Here is a 21070-nt window from a genome sequence, read left to right as displayed (position 1 = left end):
GAAGGCCCTTCCTGGGGCCGCCAGCCGGCATTGCTTGGCGGACGGCACCCTGAGAAGGCCCTCTCTGTGTGTGGTCGGTGGGAGGCAAAGGTAACAGCAGGCGGTCCCGTAAGTACCGGGTCCTAAGCCATGGAGGCGCTTTAAAGGTGGTAACCAAAATCTTGAGCGCACCGAAGACCACAGGAAGCCAGTGCAAGCTCGCAGGATTGGTGTTACATAGAACAGCAGTTGCTCCCACTATTCTGTAGCAGCTGCATTCTGAACTAGCTGCAGCCTCCGGGTGCACTTCAAGGGCAGCCCCATGTAGAGAGCATTGCAATAGTCCAAGCGGGAAGTGACAAGGGCATGAGTGACCGTGCATAAGGCATCCCGGTCAAGAAAGGGGCGCAACTGGCGCACCAAGCGTACTTGGTGGAAGGCCCTCCTGGAGACGGCCGCCAAATGATCTTCAAACGACAGCCGCCCATCCAAGAGGACACCCAAGTTGCGCACCCTCTCCGTTGGGGCCAATAACTCACCCCCCACAGCCAGCTGCGGCTGCAGCTGACTGTACCGGGGTGCCGGCATCCACAGCCACTCCGTCTTGGAGGGATTGAGCCTGAGTCTGTTTCTCCCCATCCAGACCCGTACGGCTTCCAGGCACCGGGACAGCACTTCGACAGCTTCATTGGGGTGGTCCGGGGTGGAAAAGTACAGCTGAGTATCATCAGCGTACAGATGATAACTCACCCCGAAACCACTGATGACCTCACCCAGCGGCTTCATGTAGATGTTGAACAGGAGGCGAGAGAATCGACCCTGAGGCACCCACAAGTAAGGTGCCTCGCGGTGACCTCTGCCCCCTGTCAACACCGTCTGCGACGGTCGGAGAGATAGGAGGAGAACCACCGATAAGCGGTGCCTCCACTCCCAACCCCTCCAACCGGTGCAGCAAGATACCATGGTCGATGGTATCAAAAGCCGCTGAGAGATCTAATAGGACCAAAGCAGAGGAACAACCCCTATCCCTGGCCCTCCAGAGGTCATCCACCAACGCGACCAAAGCTGTCTCCGTACTGTGACCCGGTCCGGAGGCGGACTGGAGCAGGTCTAGATAGACAGCTTCATCCAGGTACCGGGGAAGCTGCCATGCAACCACACTCTCTACAACCTTCGCCACAAAGCGAAGGTTGGAGACTGGACGATAATTACCCAAAACAGCTGGGTCCAGGGAAGGCTTCTTGAGGAGGGGTCTCACCACCGCCTCTTTCAAGGCAGCGGGGAAAACCCCTTCCAACAATGAAGCATTTATAATTCCCTGGAGCCAGCCTCGTGTCACATCCTGAGTAGCCAGCACCAGCCAGGAAGGACACGGGTCCAGTAAACACGTGGTCGCATGTAGCCTCCCCAGTAACCTGTCCACGTCCTCGGGAGCCACAGTCTCAAACTCATCCCAAATAACCTCAACAAGACGTGCCTCTGCCATCCCACTTGGATCATCGCAATTTTGGTCTAAACTATCCCGAAGCTGAACGATTTTATCATATAGATAACCGTTAAACTCCTCAGCACGTCCCTGTAGGGGGTCATCCCGCCCCCCCCTGTTGAAGGAAGGAGCGAGTCACCCGAAACAGGGCGGCCGGGCGGTTATCTGCCGATGCAATGAGGGTGGAAACGTAGGAACGTTTCGCCTCCCTCATTGCCACTAGGTAGGTCTTAGTAAAAGAACTCACTAGTGTCCGATCAGCCTCGGAACGGCTAGACCTCCAGGTACTCTCTAGGCGTCTTCTCCGGCGTTTCATCTCCCTCAGCTCCTCAGAGAACCAGGGAGCCAAGTGAGATCTACGCCGGGTCAGAGGCCGCAAAGGCACGACACGGTCCAAAGCCCCAGCCGCGGCCCGCTCCCAGGCCGCAACTAGTTCTTCAGTCGTGCCGTGGGCCAGATCCTCAGGAAACGGCCCAAGCTCCGTCCGGAACCTCTCAGGGTCCATCAGGCACCTGGGACGGAACCAACGCATTGGCTCCGTCTCCCTGCGGTGGTGAGTGGCGGTCCGAAAGTCCAGGCGAAGGAGAAAATGATCCGACCATGACACTGGTTCCGTCACTAAATCTCCTAATATAGTATTGCAGGCTAACTCTGCCCACTGCCAGCAGTTCAATTTTGACCGGCTCAAGGTTGACTCAGCCTTTTATCCTTCCGACACTTGGAATTGTAGCCATGCAGATTACTGCTAAGGGAAATATACACTGGTAGTAAGAGAGACCAGAATATATTTAAAAGGGGGATGGGGTGACTGATTTATGAGGAACTGTTGACTTAGAAAAATGCAACTGTTGGATTTTGATTCCAAAGGGAAAAGAGCATAAGAGAATGGTACATTCTTATTCCTGTGTCATAGTCACACCATGAATCAGTCTTTATAGAACTGCATTTTATTCTTTTTAAAAAGTGTATCTACCATTACCATTAATAAGTGCTTTTAGCATTATTGCTACTCTAGTACGACCAGAAACCAGGTGCAAAAGCATCTTTTCTGGGCTGTAAAAGGCTCCCATGGCCATAGTTTTCGTGATTTTCCTTCCCCAGCAGAGTGATACAGGCCTTTTTTAAACTACGGTAGCTTTATTAGATCTCAAAGGTACAAAACTACAAACTTGCATCCTAGAAAAGTAAGTGGCTTCACTGCTTGCCATTCCCATTGATGAAACGTTTCTTACGGGCGTCTGATTCCAGGAAATTCTTGAGAAGTGGCCGGTCATTAAGGCGTTGCACGTAGCCAGCCAGCAAAGGCAAGGAAGCCAGGCAGTTGGATGCCAGGACCAAATGAACATGTAGGATGTCGAGCAGATTATAGTCTGCAAAGCCGATCTGGAGAAGTTGGAGAGGAGTGGCACACAGCGACAGAAGAGAGCAATGGAAATGAAAACATCATTAACTTTGCAAAAACATGTTTAGTTTTGCATTTTTGTACATAACAGTAAACACAGATGTTCCACCCCACCCGCTAAATACATATCAAACCTTTCAAGAACTACCTGCACCATATTTGCTAAATATCTGTAATGGCCGAGCTGTCATTTTCTTCCACTTCCAGTTGATAGTATTTCTCAAAATTCAATAAAGCAGGTTTTTTTTTTAATTGAGATTTCTCATATAGCTGGGACTTTGGTAGTGTGTTCTGTGCTCTCCTGCAACCTACAGAATTATGGAATACTGAGATGAAATCACGTAAAGGGGTTTGGATCTCTACCTATCAGCAGAACAACCCTGCAAAAACTAAACAGAATGGAACGAAATCTCTGTGTTTAAAAATGAGCTGGATTTGGCTGGGGTGTCAAGGGAGAAAAATATTTCAGGGGGAAAAAATCTCCAATTGTGTGTGTGTGTGGGGGGGGGGATCAGTCTGGCAGTCACTCACTCACAATGTGCTGATGATTCCGAGTGGAGCATATTTATGCATTTAATCTATTTGTATTTTACCCATACCTGAAGGTTGCTTTTTAAGGCAACTCAGAAAAAGGGTTGCTGGGTGCGTTCAATGGACACAATGAGGGCATCAAAATACAGTACGATCTTTTTGCTGCCTATATCCCCATACTGGAAGCTTAAATATAAGATCTTATTTACCCACTCTCAGACTTGATGGGTTTTCCTTTGCTACTTCATCTCCAGGAGTGCCTTGGTCTACCAAGGAAGTGTGAGAGGGATGGCCATTCCAGTGCAATCTGATCAAGTGCCATAACCACCTTATTTAACTGGGAAACCAGGGTTTCAATGAAATGATCCAACCCTGCCTATGGGAAACTCCCCACTTGTCCTTTGAAAATCATCTGGACTCTTTAAGTGTGTGTGTGGGGGGGGATATACAGTGAAATTCCATAGCACAGTGGTGGGTTTCAAATTTTTTTACTACTGGTTCTATGGGTGTGGCTTGGTGGGTGTGGCATGGTCTGGTGGGCATGGCTTGGTGGGTGTGGCAGGGGAAGGATACTGCAAAATCTCCATTCCCTCCCCAATCCAGGGGAAGGTTACTGCAAAATCCCCATTTCCTCCCAATCAGCTGGGACTCGGGAGGCAGAGAATATATGGGGGCCAGGCCAATCAGAATTTTTACTACCGCTTCTCCGAACTAGTCAAAATTTCTGCTACTGGTTCTCCAGATCTGGTCAGAACCTGCTGAAACCCACTTCTGCCATAGCAACCAGAGAATGATATGTCCATGACAAGGGTTGGAGTCAATGCCCCTCACTTCAAATCATATCATATCTACCCCAACATATCACCCCTTATGCATGTTGCCCTCTCAGTAAGTTGGCAAGATCCATGGTAGCCATGAACTCTTGGTCTGCAAAGACTATTCAATAAGGGAAGCCATATCAAAAATTCCCCCAGCACCACAAGTCTAGGAAATGCCCCCAACCCTCCCAGAAATAAGAGCAGCCCTGGCAGGGATGTTGTTGTATAGGCAGGAGGGAATGATTCATCAGCAGCAAATCAACCTGCTCAGTGTTGCTCAGTTTTCACTCACGCGTACACAAATATGCCCAGAAAACATGAGGGAAAGTAGAAACATACATTGATGCATCATGTTGCTCTTTGTCACAGAAGAAAATGCCAAACTTGGTATGGCCTTTACTAGTAAAGGCTTTGAAAAGTAAGCACATGGGGAAGGGCAGAGCTGACGTCGTGACGGTATGATGGGCGATCTTGAGGTACCAAGATCACCATCGATAACTCCGTCGCTGGATGGTCCATTTTGGACCTCACCATCCCGTAGAGATGGTGATAGAGGAGGGCACATCCTGTTGATCCCAGGGACATTGCAAAGTCCCTGGTTGATCCAGGAGAAGCCCTTTTTTCCAGCGGCGAAGAGGCAGCCATTAAAGCGGCTGAAGTTGGGACAGCTCCAGAACGGCAGAGATCAAGAGAAAGTGTGTCGGCTTGGTGAGAGAATTTTTAAATAGACTATCAGAGAGAACACCCTGAGATTAAAAGAAAGTTAAAATTGAAGACAGAAGAAATTAAGCGGCGGAATTAAGCCTGAGTCTAAGGTAGTTCTCCCAATTTTTAACCCATTTATATATGTGGATGTCTATGGATGATTTTACATTTTAACCTGGACTGGACTGAATTGAAGATTTCTGTTTTATTTTTTTATTATTATTTCTTTACTCTTAGTGCCCTTTTAGACCAATTTCTCTTTGGTTCTGTTTTTTGTCTACTTTTTTATCTTTTCTTTTTTCTCTATTTTTATTATTTTGTGTATTGGATATGAAAAGGAGGGAAAGTGGAGAAAATAAGTAACACTGCCATCTAGTGGATTGGAAATATTGTTTCTCTTTTTCTGTTTGGTTTAAGAAAGTAACAATTGTGCATATTTCAAGGACTCTGAGCCTATTCTAGATAAGATAGTATGGAGAGCATCAAAGACTGCTTGCAAGATTATTTATTCAGGTGCTCTTGTGGGAAACTATCAGTGGCAGGAGCCTGAAATTGAAAAATAGAAGATTGCAGTGACTCTGAAATGAGAGCTGTAAACATTATTTGAGAATTAACAAAAGAAACTTTCTCCTTTTACCTTTGGCTTTTTTCCTTTTTTTTTTTTCTTTCTTTCCATGATTGGAGACTGTGAATGTGGGAAACACCCCTTTGGTTAATTGGATTAAGACATACAAGAGTCTGAAGGTTTTTTCAGGTCTCTTTTTTTTCTTTTCTTTTTTCTTTTTCTCTCTTGTTGGTTTTTTGTTTTTTTTTGTCTTTCCCTTTTTTACTGTTACTTGGGAGAATATTTGTCCTACATATACAGTAAGTGGATTAAGGTATAGAAGAACCTGAAGACTACATCACAGAAATGAGTAGAAAGACAACAGCTATCGGTTCTTCCACATCGACTCCTTCTACTTCACCATCTGGAGGACAACGATCAATACAGATGATGCTACAACAGGAAAGGAAAAGGAATGAGAGAAGGAAAAGGAAGTGACATTACAGATGATTTAGCAAGGAATCCAAAAAATACAAACAAGAGTGGAGAATATTGAACACAGAACAGAAAAAAACAGATGAAAAGATGGAGAACATACATCAAATGATGAAAAAATATGAGGATAGACACCAAAAAACTGAGGAAGAACAGAGACAAAAAAATCAGTTATCGATAGTAGATTAGATGAGGTTGAACAAGATAAGAGTGGAATATTGGGATGGGAGATGGACAGATCAGAATTTTATCTCAGATTTCAAAATATAGAAGAAGAGAAGGAAGAAAATTTTGCAGAAAAAAATGATAGAAATTCTAGCAGAAGCATTAGAAATTACCAAAGAAAAGATGATGGATGGCGTAGACTAGATATTTAGAGTCTATACAAGATACATAATGAGAAATAAGCTACCAAGAGAAGTCCACATAAGATTCACTAAAAATTGATTAAAACGCAAATACTGCAGGTTACAAGAGAGAAAACATTGAAATATAAAGATAAGGAAATTGTGGTGCTGAAGCAAATACCGAGAAGAGTGAGGCGATGAGAAGAGAATATCATTTCTTGACTAAAATACTACTTCAGAAAGGCGTGAACTACAGATGGCTGATACCAGAAGGCCTGGGGTTTACAGGGCAACAAGAAAAATAGAGTTTGTACAGAAAATGGAGAAAGAATTGGCTTTTAAAAAAAAGAGAGAGAAAAGAAAACACATCAATACAAAACTTATGGGATACAATGAAGGTCTATGCTAGAGGTCTGATAATAGATTATACAAGAAAAAGAAATATTAAGAAAAGACAAGCTTATAAAACATTAGAGGATGACCACAAGAAACTCGAGAAAGAACTACAGAAATTTCCACAAAAAAAGGACATTAAAACAAAAATGGATACAATTAAATACAAAATGGCATTAATAGAAAAAGAGGACCTAGTGCAAAAAATTAGAAGTGCTAAACAAAACTATTTTGAAGATGCTAATAAACCAGGTAGATGATTAGCATATAAATTGAAAAAAGAGAGAGAATCAAGAAAAATAATACAACTAATGGATGACCAAGGACAAATTAGATATGGGAATGAAGAGGGGAAAAAATTACACAAGATTTTTATAGAAAATTGTATAAGCAAGAGAATATAGAGGAGGAAAGTGTTAAATGATACTTGCAGAAAGCGAATCTACCCCAGATTTCTGATGACACTGAAATGATGTTAGAAAGAAATATAACAATAATGGAATTAACTGAAGCACTCAAAAAACAAAAAATGGAAAGGCACCAGGCCCAGATGGACTACTAGTGGAATATTACAAGACACTACAGGAGTCGTTGAGCCTTCCATTGTCTGAAGTCATGAATGAAGTCATGTCAAAGAAGAAACTACCTAAATCATGGTCAGAAACTTATATTACACTTATTCCAAAGGAGGATACCGATCCACAACAAATCAAGAATTATAGGCCTATATCACTGTTAAATGCAGACTATAAGATCTTCACTTCAATATTGGCAGAAAGACTTAAAAGATATCTAAATAATTTTATACATTCTGATCAAAATGGGTTTCTGCCAAAAAGACAGATTAAAGATAACATGAGGATAATTCTGGATACTTTGGAATATTATGAGGCACATCCTGAAAAGCAAATGGCTTTGATATTTTTAGATGCACAGAAAGCCTTTGATAATGTGAATTGGCGATTTATGCTATTACAGCTGGAACAGATGGGCTTTGGTAGAAAGTTTATTCAAGCCATAGAAGCCATATACCAGAAACAAACAGCAAAAGTAATGATAAATGGAGAATTGACAGAGTCTATTGAAATAAAAAAAGGAACAAGACAAGGTTGTCCACTGTCACCCCTGTTGTTTGTGTTAATATTAGAAGTGTTAAATAGAAATATTAGAGAAGAAAAAGATAAAAAAGGCATGAAAATTCAAAAGGAAGAATACAAATTGCAAGCTTTCACTGATGACCTGGTTTTCTTGAAAATCCATTAGAATCAATAATTAAACTGATAGACAAGATAGGAGAATATGGAAAAGTAGCAGGTTTGAAAATAAATAAAGATAAAACGAAGATCTTGACAAAAAAATATGCTAATAAAAAAAAAGAAGAACTGGCGGAACTATCAAAGATGCAGGTCACAAATAAGGTTAAGTATTTGGGAATATATTTGACAGCAAGATGTAGTACAGTTAAAGAGAATAACTATAGTAAACTCAAACAATAGATAGTGACAGATTTGGCAAAGTGGGAGAATTTACAACTATCACCGATAGGGAGAATATCAATGATTAAGAGGAATGTATTGCCTAGAATATTATATTTATTCCAGACAATTCCAATTAGGTTGGAGAAAGAATATTTTGAAGAATTGAATAAAATAGTGCTGAAATATATTTGGCAGGGCAAAAAAGCGAGGATAAAACTAAAATTGTTGCAAGATGCTAGAATACGAGGTGGTTTTGGATTGTCTAATTGGGAATTATTATCAAGCAACAAATTTGATGTGGATCAAGGAATGGATAATGTTAAGAAATACTAGAATATTGACTTTAGAAGGACATGATTTGCTGTTGGGATGGCATGCCTTCTTATGGTACAAGGAAGCCAAAACACAGGGGAACTTTAGAAGACATTTTATACGAGAGGACTTGCTATTAAACTGGGAGAAGATCAAGATACAACATTATTTAAAAGTTCCAGTCTGGTTATCAACTATTGAAGCATTCTCATATTCAATAACATTTAGAAACGAACAAATTGTTAGATATAGTGAATTATTGAATGAAAAGGGTGAACTTCAATCTATGCAAGAATTAGAAGTACAAGGTATAAAGATGAATTAGTTTTCTTACTTGAAAATACATTCTAGATACGATAAAGATTTTAAGACAAGGTTATATAATAATCTGACTAATTTAGATAAAATTTTAATAGGTACTAATGAAAATGTAATTTAAAAATTGTATGGATATTTATTAGAGGTTAAATTGGAAGAAGAACAAGTTAAAGAAACAATGATTGCTTGGGGGGAAAATTTTGGACATGGGATTGACTTAGAGAAATGGCAAAAACTGTGGTTGCAAAACTATAAAATGACAATGTCAACGGCATATAAAGAGAATTTGTATAAGATGTTTTACAGGTGGCATTTCCCCCGCTGAGAATAGCGAGAATGTTCAAATCCGAAAAACGTTGGAAATGTCATCAGATACTGGGTTCATATTACCATATGTGATGGACATGCGTAGAAGTTAAAAGATACTGGACTAAAATCCACACATGGTTGGAAAAAAATGATAAAAAAGCATACAGACTTTAAACCAGAGGTTTTCTTATTGGGGATTATACCTGAAACATATAATAGAGAATTGAGATATTTGATTGTGAATGTAGTAACAGCGGCTAGAATTGTGTTTGCTAAAAATTGGAAAAAATGAGAAAATACCAACACAGGATGAAGTTATTAAGAAAATAATGGAATGTGCTGAAATGAGCAAATTGACATTTGAAATTAGAGAACAGGAAGATAAACAATATTATAAGAAATGGGACTTATTTTATCAATGGTTAGACAAAAAAATATGGTAATGAAGTTTGGTAGAGGTCTTTATAATACAAGAATTGTAGAAATATACAAAATATAACAAAAAGATATATTATTATGGGATTGATTCAGGAGGATTAAATGAATGATACAATAGAAGTGAATTTAAATCTTAGAACATTTTGTATGAAGTGAGGGAAGAAATAGACATAGTTAAGTAAATGAATAATGAGGATAAAAATATTTGGATATATACTAGGTTGATAAAATGTGAAATTAGGTAAACTATAAACTATGAATATGGTGAAAACGCACAAAAGACTTGTAACCAACCCACACACTGGTTTGTAATTGAAGATAGTGATATGTTTTTATGTATGTTTGTTTGTTTGTCTGTTTAAAAAAAAAGTTTTAAAAAAAGTAAAGTAAGCATATGGGTGAGGGGGGGCTTTTTGACCTTATTTTTATAATAATTCTGTGGGACTGTGGGAAAGCACAGAACATAGTACAAAACCCCAACTGTCCGAAAAATCTTGATTTTTCTTTTTAAAAGAAGCAGCTTCCTTGAGTTTTAAGAAATAATATCAACTGAACGTAGAACTGGGATTCTAAATGTATTGCTCCATTTATACAATAAGGATGAGTCAATATTCCCTCTTATCTAAAAATCAAGATTAATATGGACGAGACAAAGCAGAAGCCTGCTGTTAGCACATTAGCAATACTTGATTGCTTTAGCTTTGATTTAATGGCTGGCATGAACCAGACGGTTGTGGCTGCAATATAGTAAACCGCAGTGATTTTATTAACAACGAACACACATTAACAATAATGTATTAATTTCACCTCAGAGTAATTGCCTCCATCTCAGGATCGCATAAGAGCACAAAAGTGCCTACCATTCCTGTCCTATTGTTCCCTTCATCATATCAAATTGATATAGTTGATGCATATTTTTTTATATATATATGTATATTTTCTTCAAATTATGTTGTTTTATCTATGACAATTGTTTGTGTATACTGTTGTGACAAAAAAAAAAACCATTAGTGGCCAGCCCAGATATCTATCTTCGACAGGAAGCTGTGATGGTTTGGTTACCTGTTTGCCGACAATGAAGCCTTTCCCTCCATCGTTCTGAGCCAAGAGCTTCTCAAAAGGGGCCAGCTCAGCTGGCAGGGCCTCAATGTAAGCAGCTTTGCCAGATTCCTGTGAAAGAAAAACAGTCAGCTCTTTCCTCCCCCAGGTCTGCCTTTCCCTCACGGGAGAAGAATTAGGGTGAAAGGAATGCACCAAGACATTTCTTCCAATAATGCAAAATGAAGGATTCAATTATCCTGAGCAGCTTGCTTGAGCCCTTGTTATTGGGGGGAGGGGGGTAATCCAAGCCCTGTTGTTTTTTTTAAAAAGGGTTTGATTGTTAGAAATTGCATGATCTCTTTACACCTAAGAGCCCATGGTAAATGGAGAAAGAGACCTCAGCATCTGTTTCTCACATGACATTAGGTCTTTGTGTTCAACCAACAATGATATTTTTTATCCCTCTGTCCAAGACCACTGTAAGTAGGAGGCTTTTTAAATCTTCATTTATTTCTTAATAAATCTAGTTTTTACTTCCAATATAATAGCAGCTAGCATTCACTAGTCACTGGGCTGAGTCCATACTCTTCATAAAATGCATATTTTCCCTTTTAATGGACCACTTAGCATTCTTTCAACCCCTTTTATATTCAAAGATCTTCTGATCAGGGTTTCTGATTGATCCAAATCTCTCTTGCTAATCATTGGTTCTCATGTGCCACGTGCCCTCATCCTGCCTTTTCTAGATGATGCGCTGCCTATTGTTATACCTGATAACCAACCTGTTGCCAAGGCCCAGACTATGCCACCAAGGGTGCACTGCCCCAGGTTCTTCCAAAAGCTCTAACAGGGGAAAACCTGGCTGCAGCTCCAGCCCAGTTTCCATTCTCAGCAGCAGCATTATCATATCCTCATCATCATCACGACTATCCCAGCCACGTCCCTCCCCTCTAGCAACACCTCTTTCCCCCCCTCTCCCCACCCACGGAGGATAACCACAATGCTGGTCTGACATTGAGAATAAAATAGAGTTTGACACCCCTGCCCTAAAAGAACTCACTGCAATCAGGCAAAGAACCTGGATGCTAGTGATGCTTTTTAATACGAAACATCCCAGCCATGTCTTCTGGCTAGTGGGAACCGAATGAGACAGTGGAGCCAATGTCACTGACACTTTTACTGGAACCCTTTTGATTAAAGCTTTACCATCTGCAGTGGGGTAAAAAGTTCAGCTAAACTAAATTAATCAAGTTTACTGTTACATTTTTTATACTGAAACCTAAGTTAGCTTTTCCCAGTAAAATCTACCTCTTCTTAGATACTGTTAGAAAAACCCATGATTTGATCAGCCTGTTGGTTCTCAGAGAAACCAAAACATCATTAAATAGGGGACTGAGCTCTCCATCCAGCAGCTAAAAATAAAACCAAGTTCTCCTCTAATCCATCTTACATAGTTCTGGTAGATTAAGCGCCCATATTTGATTCGCAAATCCTCCACACCATCATTCACCATGTCCAGCAGTGCTGCTTCCTTTGCATCCTCACCATAGAGTCCTGAGAGGAGGGAAAGAAAGTGGCCAGGTCTAAAGTTAGAGAGGATCCTCATAACAACACTGATAACTAAAACTGCATTTTTCTACCATCCTCACTATAGCAAGTTTAGACCAGGATTTTTCTAAATCGTGGTTTGCTGAATAAGCTACAGCAGGTTGATCTAGAATAGGTGAAATTAAAAATAGACTTGTCAGAAACAAATTATACATTTGGGTTAGCATTGTATGGGAATGTAGTCAGAGATTTCATGCATCTAACATCTGGAAGACAATCTACAACTGCTAAGCATACATCTGATTAATGTATTTGGCCCAAGTCAGTTTTTAATTTATTATCAGTATTTATGCAAATCATAACTCTTATTCTCTGACTTTTGATGTATTTTTACAGCCACATCTGGGAATTGCCTTTTATTGTATTTTTAAAAATCTCTTATGAGCAATAAATCACCCCTTTTTATTTGTTTATTTATGCTTTGAGTCAGTATTTACTCTTAGTGAGCGACTAGATAAATTTCTGTAGTTTTCTTGGCAAGATTTAAAAAATGCTTTGCCATTGCCTACTTCCTTGGGCTGAGAAGGAATGACTGGCCCAAGGACAGCCAGCTGGCTTTTATCTAAGGCAGGACAAGAGCTCCCTATCTCCAGGTTTCTAGCCCAGTGCCTTAATAACTAAACCAAACTGGCTCTCTCTCTGTTAGCTATTAATTGAATTCCATTATATTTTTTTCTTGATCTTTTAGTTGAGATCAAGCATGTAGAAATCCATTGTGATCATCTCAAGAGGCATGTTACATACACATAAGCGTACATGCAGATACGAATGCTCTAGCCCCCGAAGGCAACATGCCCACAGATTTGCCCATATATCCCACCGTGATTCCTAGCCAAGTGGCGCAGAATAGCATTTGACTGATGCAATATAAAATTCCCATCCTGGAATCTTGGCAGTTGGCCAAAGGCCTGGAAAAAAAAAAGAAATGAGAGACAAAATGGTTAGTGATGGAGCATTCCATTGCATTTCCAAGGAAGTAAAGATATTGCTGAATAATGCCTCCTTCCAAGACCCAGTTAGTATTGCAAATAGCAAAGATAATGAAATTTGTAAACTAACTGGAGAGCCACAGGCATCCTAAGACAGAAATCTGGTTAATTAAATTGTAACATTGGGAGCTGGAATGCATGCAAGAGCTCATTTTGCAGAAGGATTTCTCTTCTAAACCCATAAAATGTATCTCAAAGGCAGCTTTACTCACACATAATTTCTTCAGATCTCCCTTCTTCCAAATCTCCCCATTCACCACATCCTCAGTCCATTCCTGTCCCTGATCAGCCAGCAGCATGCGTATGGCTTCTCCACGGCCTGAAGCAAAACATTTCAAACGTGGATAAACCTACTGGCAATATTTATTGAGCACACTGAACCAGATTTTTTAAGTATGGGTCACTGACTATAATTATTTGGATTCACAAGATGCTAAGTTACCCACTCAACCCCACATTTTGGTTTTGCATGTTCTGTGATGAGAAACAGTATTTTCAAGAAAACCTAATTGCCACTGCAATGGGGCAGAAGGAAAGATGACATTTGCCAAAGAAATGGTAAGGAAGAAGTCTAAAATTAACAAAACTGATGCAGATAATAATGAGAGAGATTTGTCAGAAAATAAGGCAGTTGCGTGCTTGAGTCAAATATTGGAATGGGAGGAAGTTGTCTGTGAAGGATTACAGAAGCTTTCAGCAATCTTTTTACACTGCCAACAAGCTAACAGTAAACAACAGCCCAATCAAGGAACCACTAAGGCCACTCCTACCAACGCTAACAGGGCAATTCACTAGTATGTAGAATGAGAGCAAACCAATGGTGAAATCCAAATTTTTATACTACCAATTCTGTGGGAGTGGCTTGGTGGGCATGGTGTGGCTTGGTGGGCATGGCAGGGGAAGGATACTGCAAAACCCCCATTCCCTTCCCACTCCTGGGGGAAGGATATTGCAAAATCTCATTCCCACCCTACTCTGGGGCCAGCCAGAGGTGGAATTTGCCGGTTCTCTGAACTACTCAAAATTTCCGCTACCGGTTCTCCAGAACCTGCTGGATTTCACCCCTGGAGGAAACCCCACTCCCTACTAGCACTGCTGATGTTACATAGTTTGGTAATGAAATGTCTGCAAGAAAACAACCAAGCTTAGAAAGTACCAAGGACCCCAACAGTTCAATTCTGAGGAACAAATAATTTCTTCTATTGGTAATGTTTTATTTTTAGGTAAAATGTGTTTTACACTTTTCCCACAGAGTATTTCCTGTAGTGCATTATCCATTGGCCAGGCTGCTTCTTCATCCATGGAACTTCAGATATTTCTTTAAAATAATAGTGTTCCAACAGAAAAATGAAAGGAACAGGTTGATATGTAAAGTAATCTTGCTGATGGGATTTGAATAAGTACATTTTTATGTACTGTCATAAAATGAGGCATTCATTCTAAGTCCAAGACTCCCTCCTGCTGGATAAATGTTCAGAGTCAAGATATGACTATTCTCCAAGAGGAGAAGCAGCTGTAGATAAATTACAGCTCAGTCTTTTTACATTTGCCCAATGGAGCTTAATACCAGCTAAGCAAGCAATCAACAAAAATTAAAGGATTGACCACAGATTAACTACATTACCTCTGATCGCAGCCAACTCTCTCAGACTAAAATACACCATCTTCCAAATCATAGCTAAGGTCAGCTCAGCAAAAATGTCACGCTTCTTTAATACTTAGATGGGAATCCTCTGATGAAAACTAGGGTTGGTATGGCAAAAACCATCCCAGAAGTGGCAGTAGTGAAGCACTTACTTATTGTTTTCAAAAAAAAGAAAAGAAAAGAAAGAAAGAATATGCCCATGAAGTCACAGGAGCCAAGTTACTCATGGTGGTAGATAGATAGGAAACCCTATCTATTGTGCAGTAAAGAAATCTGAGAAAATCACTTAAACAAAACAATAAATTTGGTGGTACTGTTTGCTCAAAACAATTTAGAGACAGAAAAACCTTCAAATAATGGTGAACTATTCCTGATTCTTAGCCCAATACCTAGCTCAATAACTACTGAATAACAGTAGCCATTATCCTCAGAATTATTCTTCCATCTTCTCCCCAATTGCTTTGCTAACACTCAACATAAATTATATCCCATGGGCCTCTTGAGTGATTGGAATGCTTACCTGTTTTTGCTGTCATTAATTTATTGTGTTTTTTTAAAGCTAATTTTTGTTGATATATTTTGTATTGGTTTGCTCATGTACATTACACCCAGAGTTGGTTAGATTGAGCAGGTATACAAAAGCTGTTAATAAAAGCAAACAAGGAAGCAATGGGATATTTTATTTTAACAAATCAATGGGTTACATTTTAATGAATATCAAACTAGTACTCTGTGATATTATTTTCATGTGTATTTGAGTACCCCAGAGAATGTGTGGTAAAAGTTGGGTTTAACCTCCCTAAATTGGAAACATAATATTTTGGAGATTAACTTATAAATTTTGGACTTGTTTGAATGTGGGTAGAAAAAGTGTTTAAATATATGAACTACTAAACAATTACAACTGGTTTAGAGACCTGCAGGGAAGACATATATTCACTTTCTGAATAGGAATTGGACTTTTATCAGCATTGTACAAAATCTAAACAGTGTTTCTCAAGATGGTTAAGATGTAATTTGTAATTTGAGGTTTTTGTCCATATACATTTAATTCAAAAATATTTTTCTCTGAGGGGTCTTTCGTGTTCTCTGAGCTTGATTGTTTTCTTGCAAATGTTTCATTGCCCAAACTAGGTAACATCATCTATGCCATCAGCAGCAGGTAATGAAACATCTGCAAGAAAATAAGCAACCTCAGTGAGCACCAAGGATCCTTCAATTTAACCCTGGGCAACAAATATATTTGCTTTCTATTAATTTTTTGAGTTTTTATTTTTTCTTCCAATCAGATGGTATATTTTTCCTGTTTTTATAATAAAAGCCCTTTAAAATAAATATTGGAAGCTCCAATGATGAAGAATCCATACAATCTGCCCTTCCGCCCCTCAGCTGGTACCCAGAGAACATTCCTCCTATATGGATATGGAATGTTAATGCAATATAGACTATATAGCAAATCCTATGTAGCTCAGCAGGGATGCTTCTCAATAAAGAAATGCTTTGCAAAATTAAAAAAAAAAACATTTCTGCATTTTTTTTCTATTTATATTCAGTTTGATGAAAAAGAAACTTCTTTTCTCATGGAAAAATGGTAAGAAATTTGGGGGTGGGGGGGCTAACTTTTTTTCATTCTCCAGAATACTACAGAAATCTAAGGCCAATCTAGATCAAACAAGAAGAATTCTTGACAAACTTTAAATAAAAATGGATGAAGAAAAAGAGAGAAAAGGTTTTTCAGTGTTCCTTTGATTATTATCTGAACAAGAAACTTTTCTAGTGCTGTTCAGAATGTATGCATTAGAGTAGACACAGAGTTTCATTTCCCTTCCCCCCCCCAAAAGGAGCTAAAAACTCCTTTTCCTAAACTATCCTTTGTTCTGAAAATACATTACTGTTAGTATTCAGGGTAGTATATGAAAGATACAGTGTTTCATATACTGCTATGAATATTAGCAGGATTAAATAACTAAACGTTACTGTTATATTTGAATGATAATGAGAAAATACTTGTGCTTTTGTCCAATTGCAAAAGGGACGCTGATGTACTCCCTCCTCACATACTTTTTTTTGCAGCAAATAATTTTGACATTTTTGTTCTGTGTATTATGGGGACTTCTCATGCTGCCATTAAAGCTCAGTCTAGTGGTGAAGGCATCAGATTAGAAAGCCAGAGACTGTGAGTTCTAGTCTCACCTTAGTTTAGAAAGCTGCTTGGGGGACTTCGAGCCAGTCACTCAACTCTCTCAAGCCCAACCACCCCTCATAGGGTTGTTGTTGTTGTGGGGGAAAATAGGAGGAGAAAGGAGTATTAGTTATCTTTGCTGCCTTGAGTTAGTTATACAAATAATAAAGGTGGGACGAATAAACCTCTCCCAGGGGACTCTGCCAGGTTAAGAACCATGGGCAGCTCAGAAGGCTCCAAAATAAGACTCCAGGCTGGTCAACTGGGATAACAGATTAACAGAATTGGAAGGGACTTTATAGGTCATCTAGTCCAACCCCCCCAAACAGGAGACCCTACACCATTTCTGACAAATGGCAGTCCAACCTTTTCTTGAAAGTATCAAGTGATGAAGCTCCACAACTACCAAAGGCAAGCTATTCCATTGGTTGATTGTTCTCACTGTCAAGAAATTTCTCTTTGTTTCTAGGTTGAATCTCTCCTTGATCAGTTTCCATCCATTATTCCTTGTCTGGCCTTCAGATGGTTTGGAAAACAGCTTGACCCTTTCCTCTCTGTGGCAGGCCCTCAAGTATTGGAAGATGGCTATCATGTCTCCCCTGGTCCTTCTTTTCGCTAGACTAGCCATGCCCAGTTCATGTAACCGTTCTTCATGTTTTAGTCTCCAGTCTCCTAATCATCCTGGTTGCTCTCCTCTGCACTCTTTCTAGAGTCTCAACATCTTTTTTATAGTGTGGTGACCAAAACTGGATGCAGTACTCCAAGTGCGGTCTTACTAAGGCTTTATAGAGTGGTATTAGTACCTCACTTGATCTTCATTGTATCCTTCTGTTAATGTAACAAAGGGATGAAACAAAGGCTTTTGTCACCAGGATGTAAAAAAGATGTGGAGACTCTAGAAAGAGTGCAGAGAAGAGCAACAAAGATGATTAGGGGACTGGAGGCTAAAACATATGAAGAACTGTTGCAGGAACTCGGTATGTCTAGTTTAATGAAAAGAAGGACCAGGGGAGACATGATAGCAGTGTTCCAATATCTCAAGGGTTGCCACAAAGAAGAGGGAGTCAAACTATTCTCCAGAGCACCTGAGGGTAGAACAAGAAGCAATGGGTGGAAACTAATCAAGGAGAGAAGCAACTTAGAACTAAGGAGAAATTTCCTGACAGAACAATAAGTGGAACAACTTGCCTGCAGAAGTTTTGAATGATCCAACAATGGAAATTTTTAAGAAGATGTTGGATAACCATTTGTTTGAAGTACTGTAGGGTTTCCTGCCTGGGCAGGGGATTGGACTAGAAGACCTCCAAGGTCCCTTCCAACTCTGTTGTTGTTGTTGTTTTTGTTGTTGTTGTTGTTATTGTTGTTATTTTATTTTATTTACACAAAATGACAGTATACACAGCAAACGAGATAACTATGCTGGATTTCGTATCACAGATCACTAGTCGAACACTTCCCAAGCGTTTAGGACTGCATGATGTATCGGCAAATTATGCGAGTAGATCCCAGTAAGGTGGCCTTCTGCAGCTTATTATTATTATTATTATTATTATTATTATTATTATTATTATTAGTAGTAGTAGTAGTAGTAGTAGTAGTTGTATTAGTAGTAGTAGTAGTAGTAGTAGTAGTAGTAGTAGTAGTACCAGCCAGAATTCTCCACTTCCTGGCAATAACACAGTGTAAACTCCAACAGATGATCAAAGTGATCCGAAACAACAAAAAAAGCCCTTGTAAAAAAACGGCAGTCTGTTTTGCAGGAGGAAACCAGCAAGGAGACCTTCTGAAAAACTGGAAGTCAAGTTGAGCTGCAGGATTAGAGCAACTGCTGCAAATCAAACAATTTCGCGAGCTTAGAAAGAAAAGCTCCCCCTCCCAATTGAAGAATATTTCAAGCTTCTTCCTAATGGCTTCCACGCTCTCCTTCCTGCAACGTTATTTTAAAAAAGTTCCCTTCCCCCTCCCATCCGAGACGCGTTTCTCGGGACTCACCTCGCACAGGAAAATAGGTGAGGGTGTACTCGCCAGGCACTAGGAGGAAAAAAAACACGAGAAGGAAGGAGGGCAGTTACCGCAGCATCCGCTTGAGATAATAAGACCGCGTCGGGAGGCGTTTAATTCTGCCAGGAGCCCCCATTGCATCTCGCGTGCCCATCACCCCAGGAAGGGAAGGAGAACCAGGCCAACGAAACAGAAACGTGGGCATACTCACTGTCGGAAAAGCTGCGGGTCAAGGCACACAACCAAAGCAGAGAGCGGCTGATCGAACAGCTTCTCTAGCTAAAATCTGCACAAAAGCAAAGCTCGGCAAAAGTTGCTGAGTCACGCTCCACTAGCTGGTCTCTGGACCAGCCCTTCTTAAAGGGGCAGGAAGTGGGAAAGGGCTTAGACTTGTCTTGGTCCTTATCTCCGAGGCTAAGTTGGCGTCAGTTTAGCGCAGAGGTCTCCAACTTTGGCCACTTTAAGTCTTGTGGACTTCAACTCCCAGAATTCCCCAGCCAGCTCTGCCTCCCTGTCAAAGACCTTGGAGTTTTCATATCAAATGATCTAAGTGCCAAAGCCCACTGCAACTACATAGCAAAAAATGCTCTAAGAGTTGTAAACTTAATTTTACGTCTTTTCCAAAAACTCTACACTACTAACCAGAGCATACAAAATATTTACCAGACCTATTCTTGAATACAGCTCATCTGCCTGGAACCCATACCACATCTCTGACATTAATACTATCGACACGTCCAGAAATATTTTACTAGAAGAGTTCTTCGCTCCTCGGAAAACAACAAAATACCTTATACCACCAGGCTTGAAATCCTGGGTTTAGAAAACTTAGAACTCCGCCGACTCCGACATGACTTGTGTTTAACACACAGAATCATCTATTGTAATATTCTTCCTGTAAAAAACTACTTCAGCTTCAATCGCAACAATACAAGAGCAAACAATAGATTCAAACTTAATGTCAACCGCTTCAAACTCGATTGCAGAAAATATGACTTTTGTAACAGAGTTGTTAACGCTTGGAACTCACTACCTGACTCTATAGTCTCTACTCAAAACCCCAAAATCTTCAACCAAAAACTGTCTACTATTGACCTCACCCCATTCCTAAGAGGACTATAAGGGGAGTGCATAAGAGCACAAAAGTGCCTACCGTTCCTGTCCTATTGTTCTCTTCATTATAGTATTATATGCATACTTTTACTTATACTTTTACTTATATATACTTTTTCTCTCATGATGGGTTATTGTTTATGTTGATGATTGTATATACTGTTGTGACAAAATAAAATAAAAAGTCTTAAAGTGGCCAAGGCTGGAGACCCCTGGTTTAGCGGGAAATAAAGGCAGCCTTTGGGGCCATCTCAGATCTTGGAATGTGTGCGCCTGAGAAAACGACAGTCCTTAAATAAACGGAGTGGGGGTCGATTGTCTTTTGGAACACAGCGCTGGCACTGCAGTGGGGTCATTTATCACCTGGCTTTTGCTTTTTTTTGGAGTCAAAGTTGGTTCACACAAAGTCGAAAAGGAGGGTGTCCCTTCTCCTTTTCCAGGAACTGCAATTGATGGAGAGAGGAGCAAAAGTTGGAGGAAACGGAGTATAAATCACAACCGCATAACATACTAAGCACCATTATAACTGTGAATGCGAATGTTTGAACTGATGGGTGAACAGTCCAGGAACCAGTGAAATCCTGGGCAAGGGACAGAATGTATCTGCCCACAGTGTGGAAGGGATTCCACTCTCGAATTGGCCTTTTTAGTCACACTTGATGCTGTTTTAGGATCTCTTTCCAGTCTTTTGAGACTGAAGGATGCCAATGCATGTGAACGCAAATGCTTCTTCCAATTACAAAGTATTACCAATAGTTTGTGCAGCAATTGTGTCTGATAGAAGAAGCAATGGGAAACTACTGGAGTGTTTGTTACCTTGTGCAAAATAAGGCCAGAAGAGACTAGAGGATAAAACTCTTAAATGAAAATCACTCACAACTGAGATTAAGAATGCAAAGGATGAGCCTTAAAGTGGCTGTTCCCTCAGGCCTTATG

The 21070-nt window shown here is 40.1% G+C and overlaps 1 protein-coding gene across 2 annotated transcripts; it reads right to left on the bottom strand.

Moving 5' to 3' along the window:
- Positions 1-2582: 2582 nt before the first annotated feature.
- On the bottom strand, positions 2583-19370 carry GSTP1 (glutathione S-transferase pi 1). 2 transcript variants are annotated; one of them, XM_058154732.1, is made up of 8 exons: positions 19233-19337; positions 19013-19051; positions 17032-17097; positions 13406-13512; positions 13025-13112; positions 12047-12150; positions 10618-10725; positions 2583-2848 (listed from the first exon to the last, which is right to left on the bottom strand). In XM_058154732.1, the coding sequence occupies exons 4-8, from the start codon at positions 13490-13492 to the stop codon at positions 2660-2662; spliced, it is 576 nt and encodes a 191-aa protein (XP_058010715.1). In that variant the 5' UTR covers positions 13493-13512; positions 17032-17097; positions 19013-19051; positions 19233-19337; the 3' UTR covers positions 2583-2659. The 2 variants fall into 2 exon arrangements, with proteins under 2 accessions (XP_058010715.1, XP_058010707.1); XM_058154724.1 differs by lacking the exon at positions 17032-17097 and having other exon boundaries at positions 19233-19370.
- Positions 19371-21070: the final 1700 nt, after the last annotated feature.

This window comes from Ahaetulla prasina, chromosome 1, assembly GCF_028640845.1.
Source record: "Ahaetulla prasina isolate Xishuangbanna chromosome 1, ASM2864084v1, whole genome shotgun sequence".
NCBI classification, from domain to species: domain Eukaryota; kingdom Metazoa; phylum Chordata; class Lepidosauria; order Squamata; family Colubridae; genus Ahaetulla; species Ahaetulla prasina.
The sequence above is the reverse complement of the archived record's forward strand: the minus strand, read 5'-3'. Positions and strand labels throughout refer to the sequence as shown.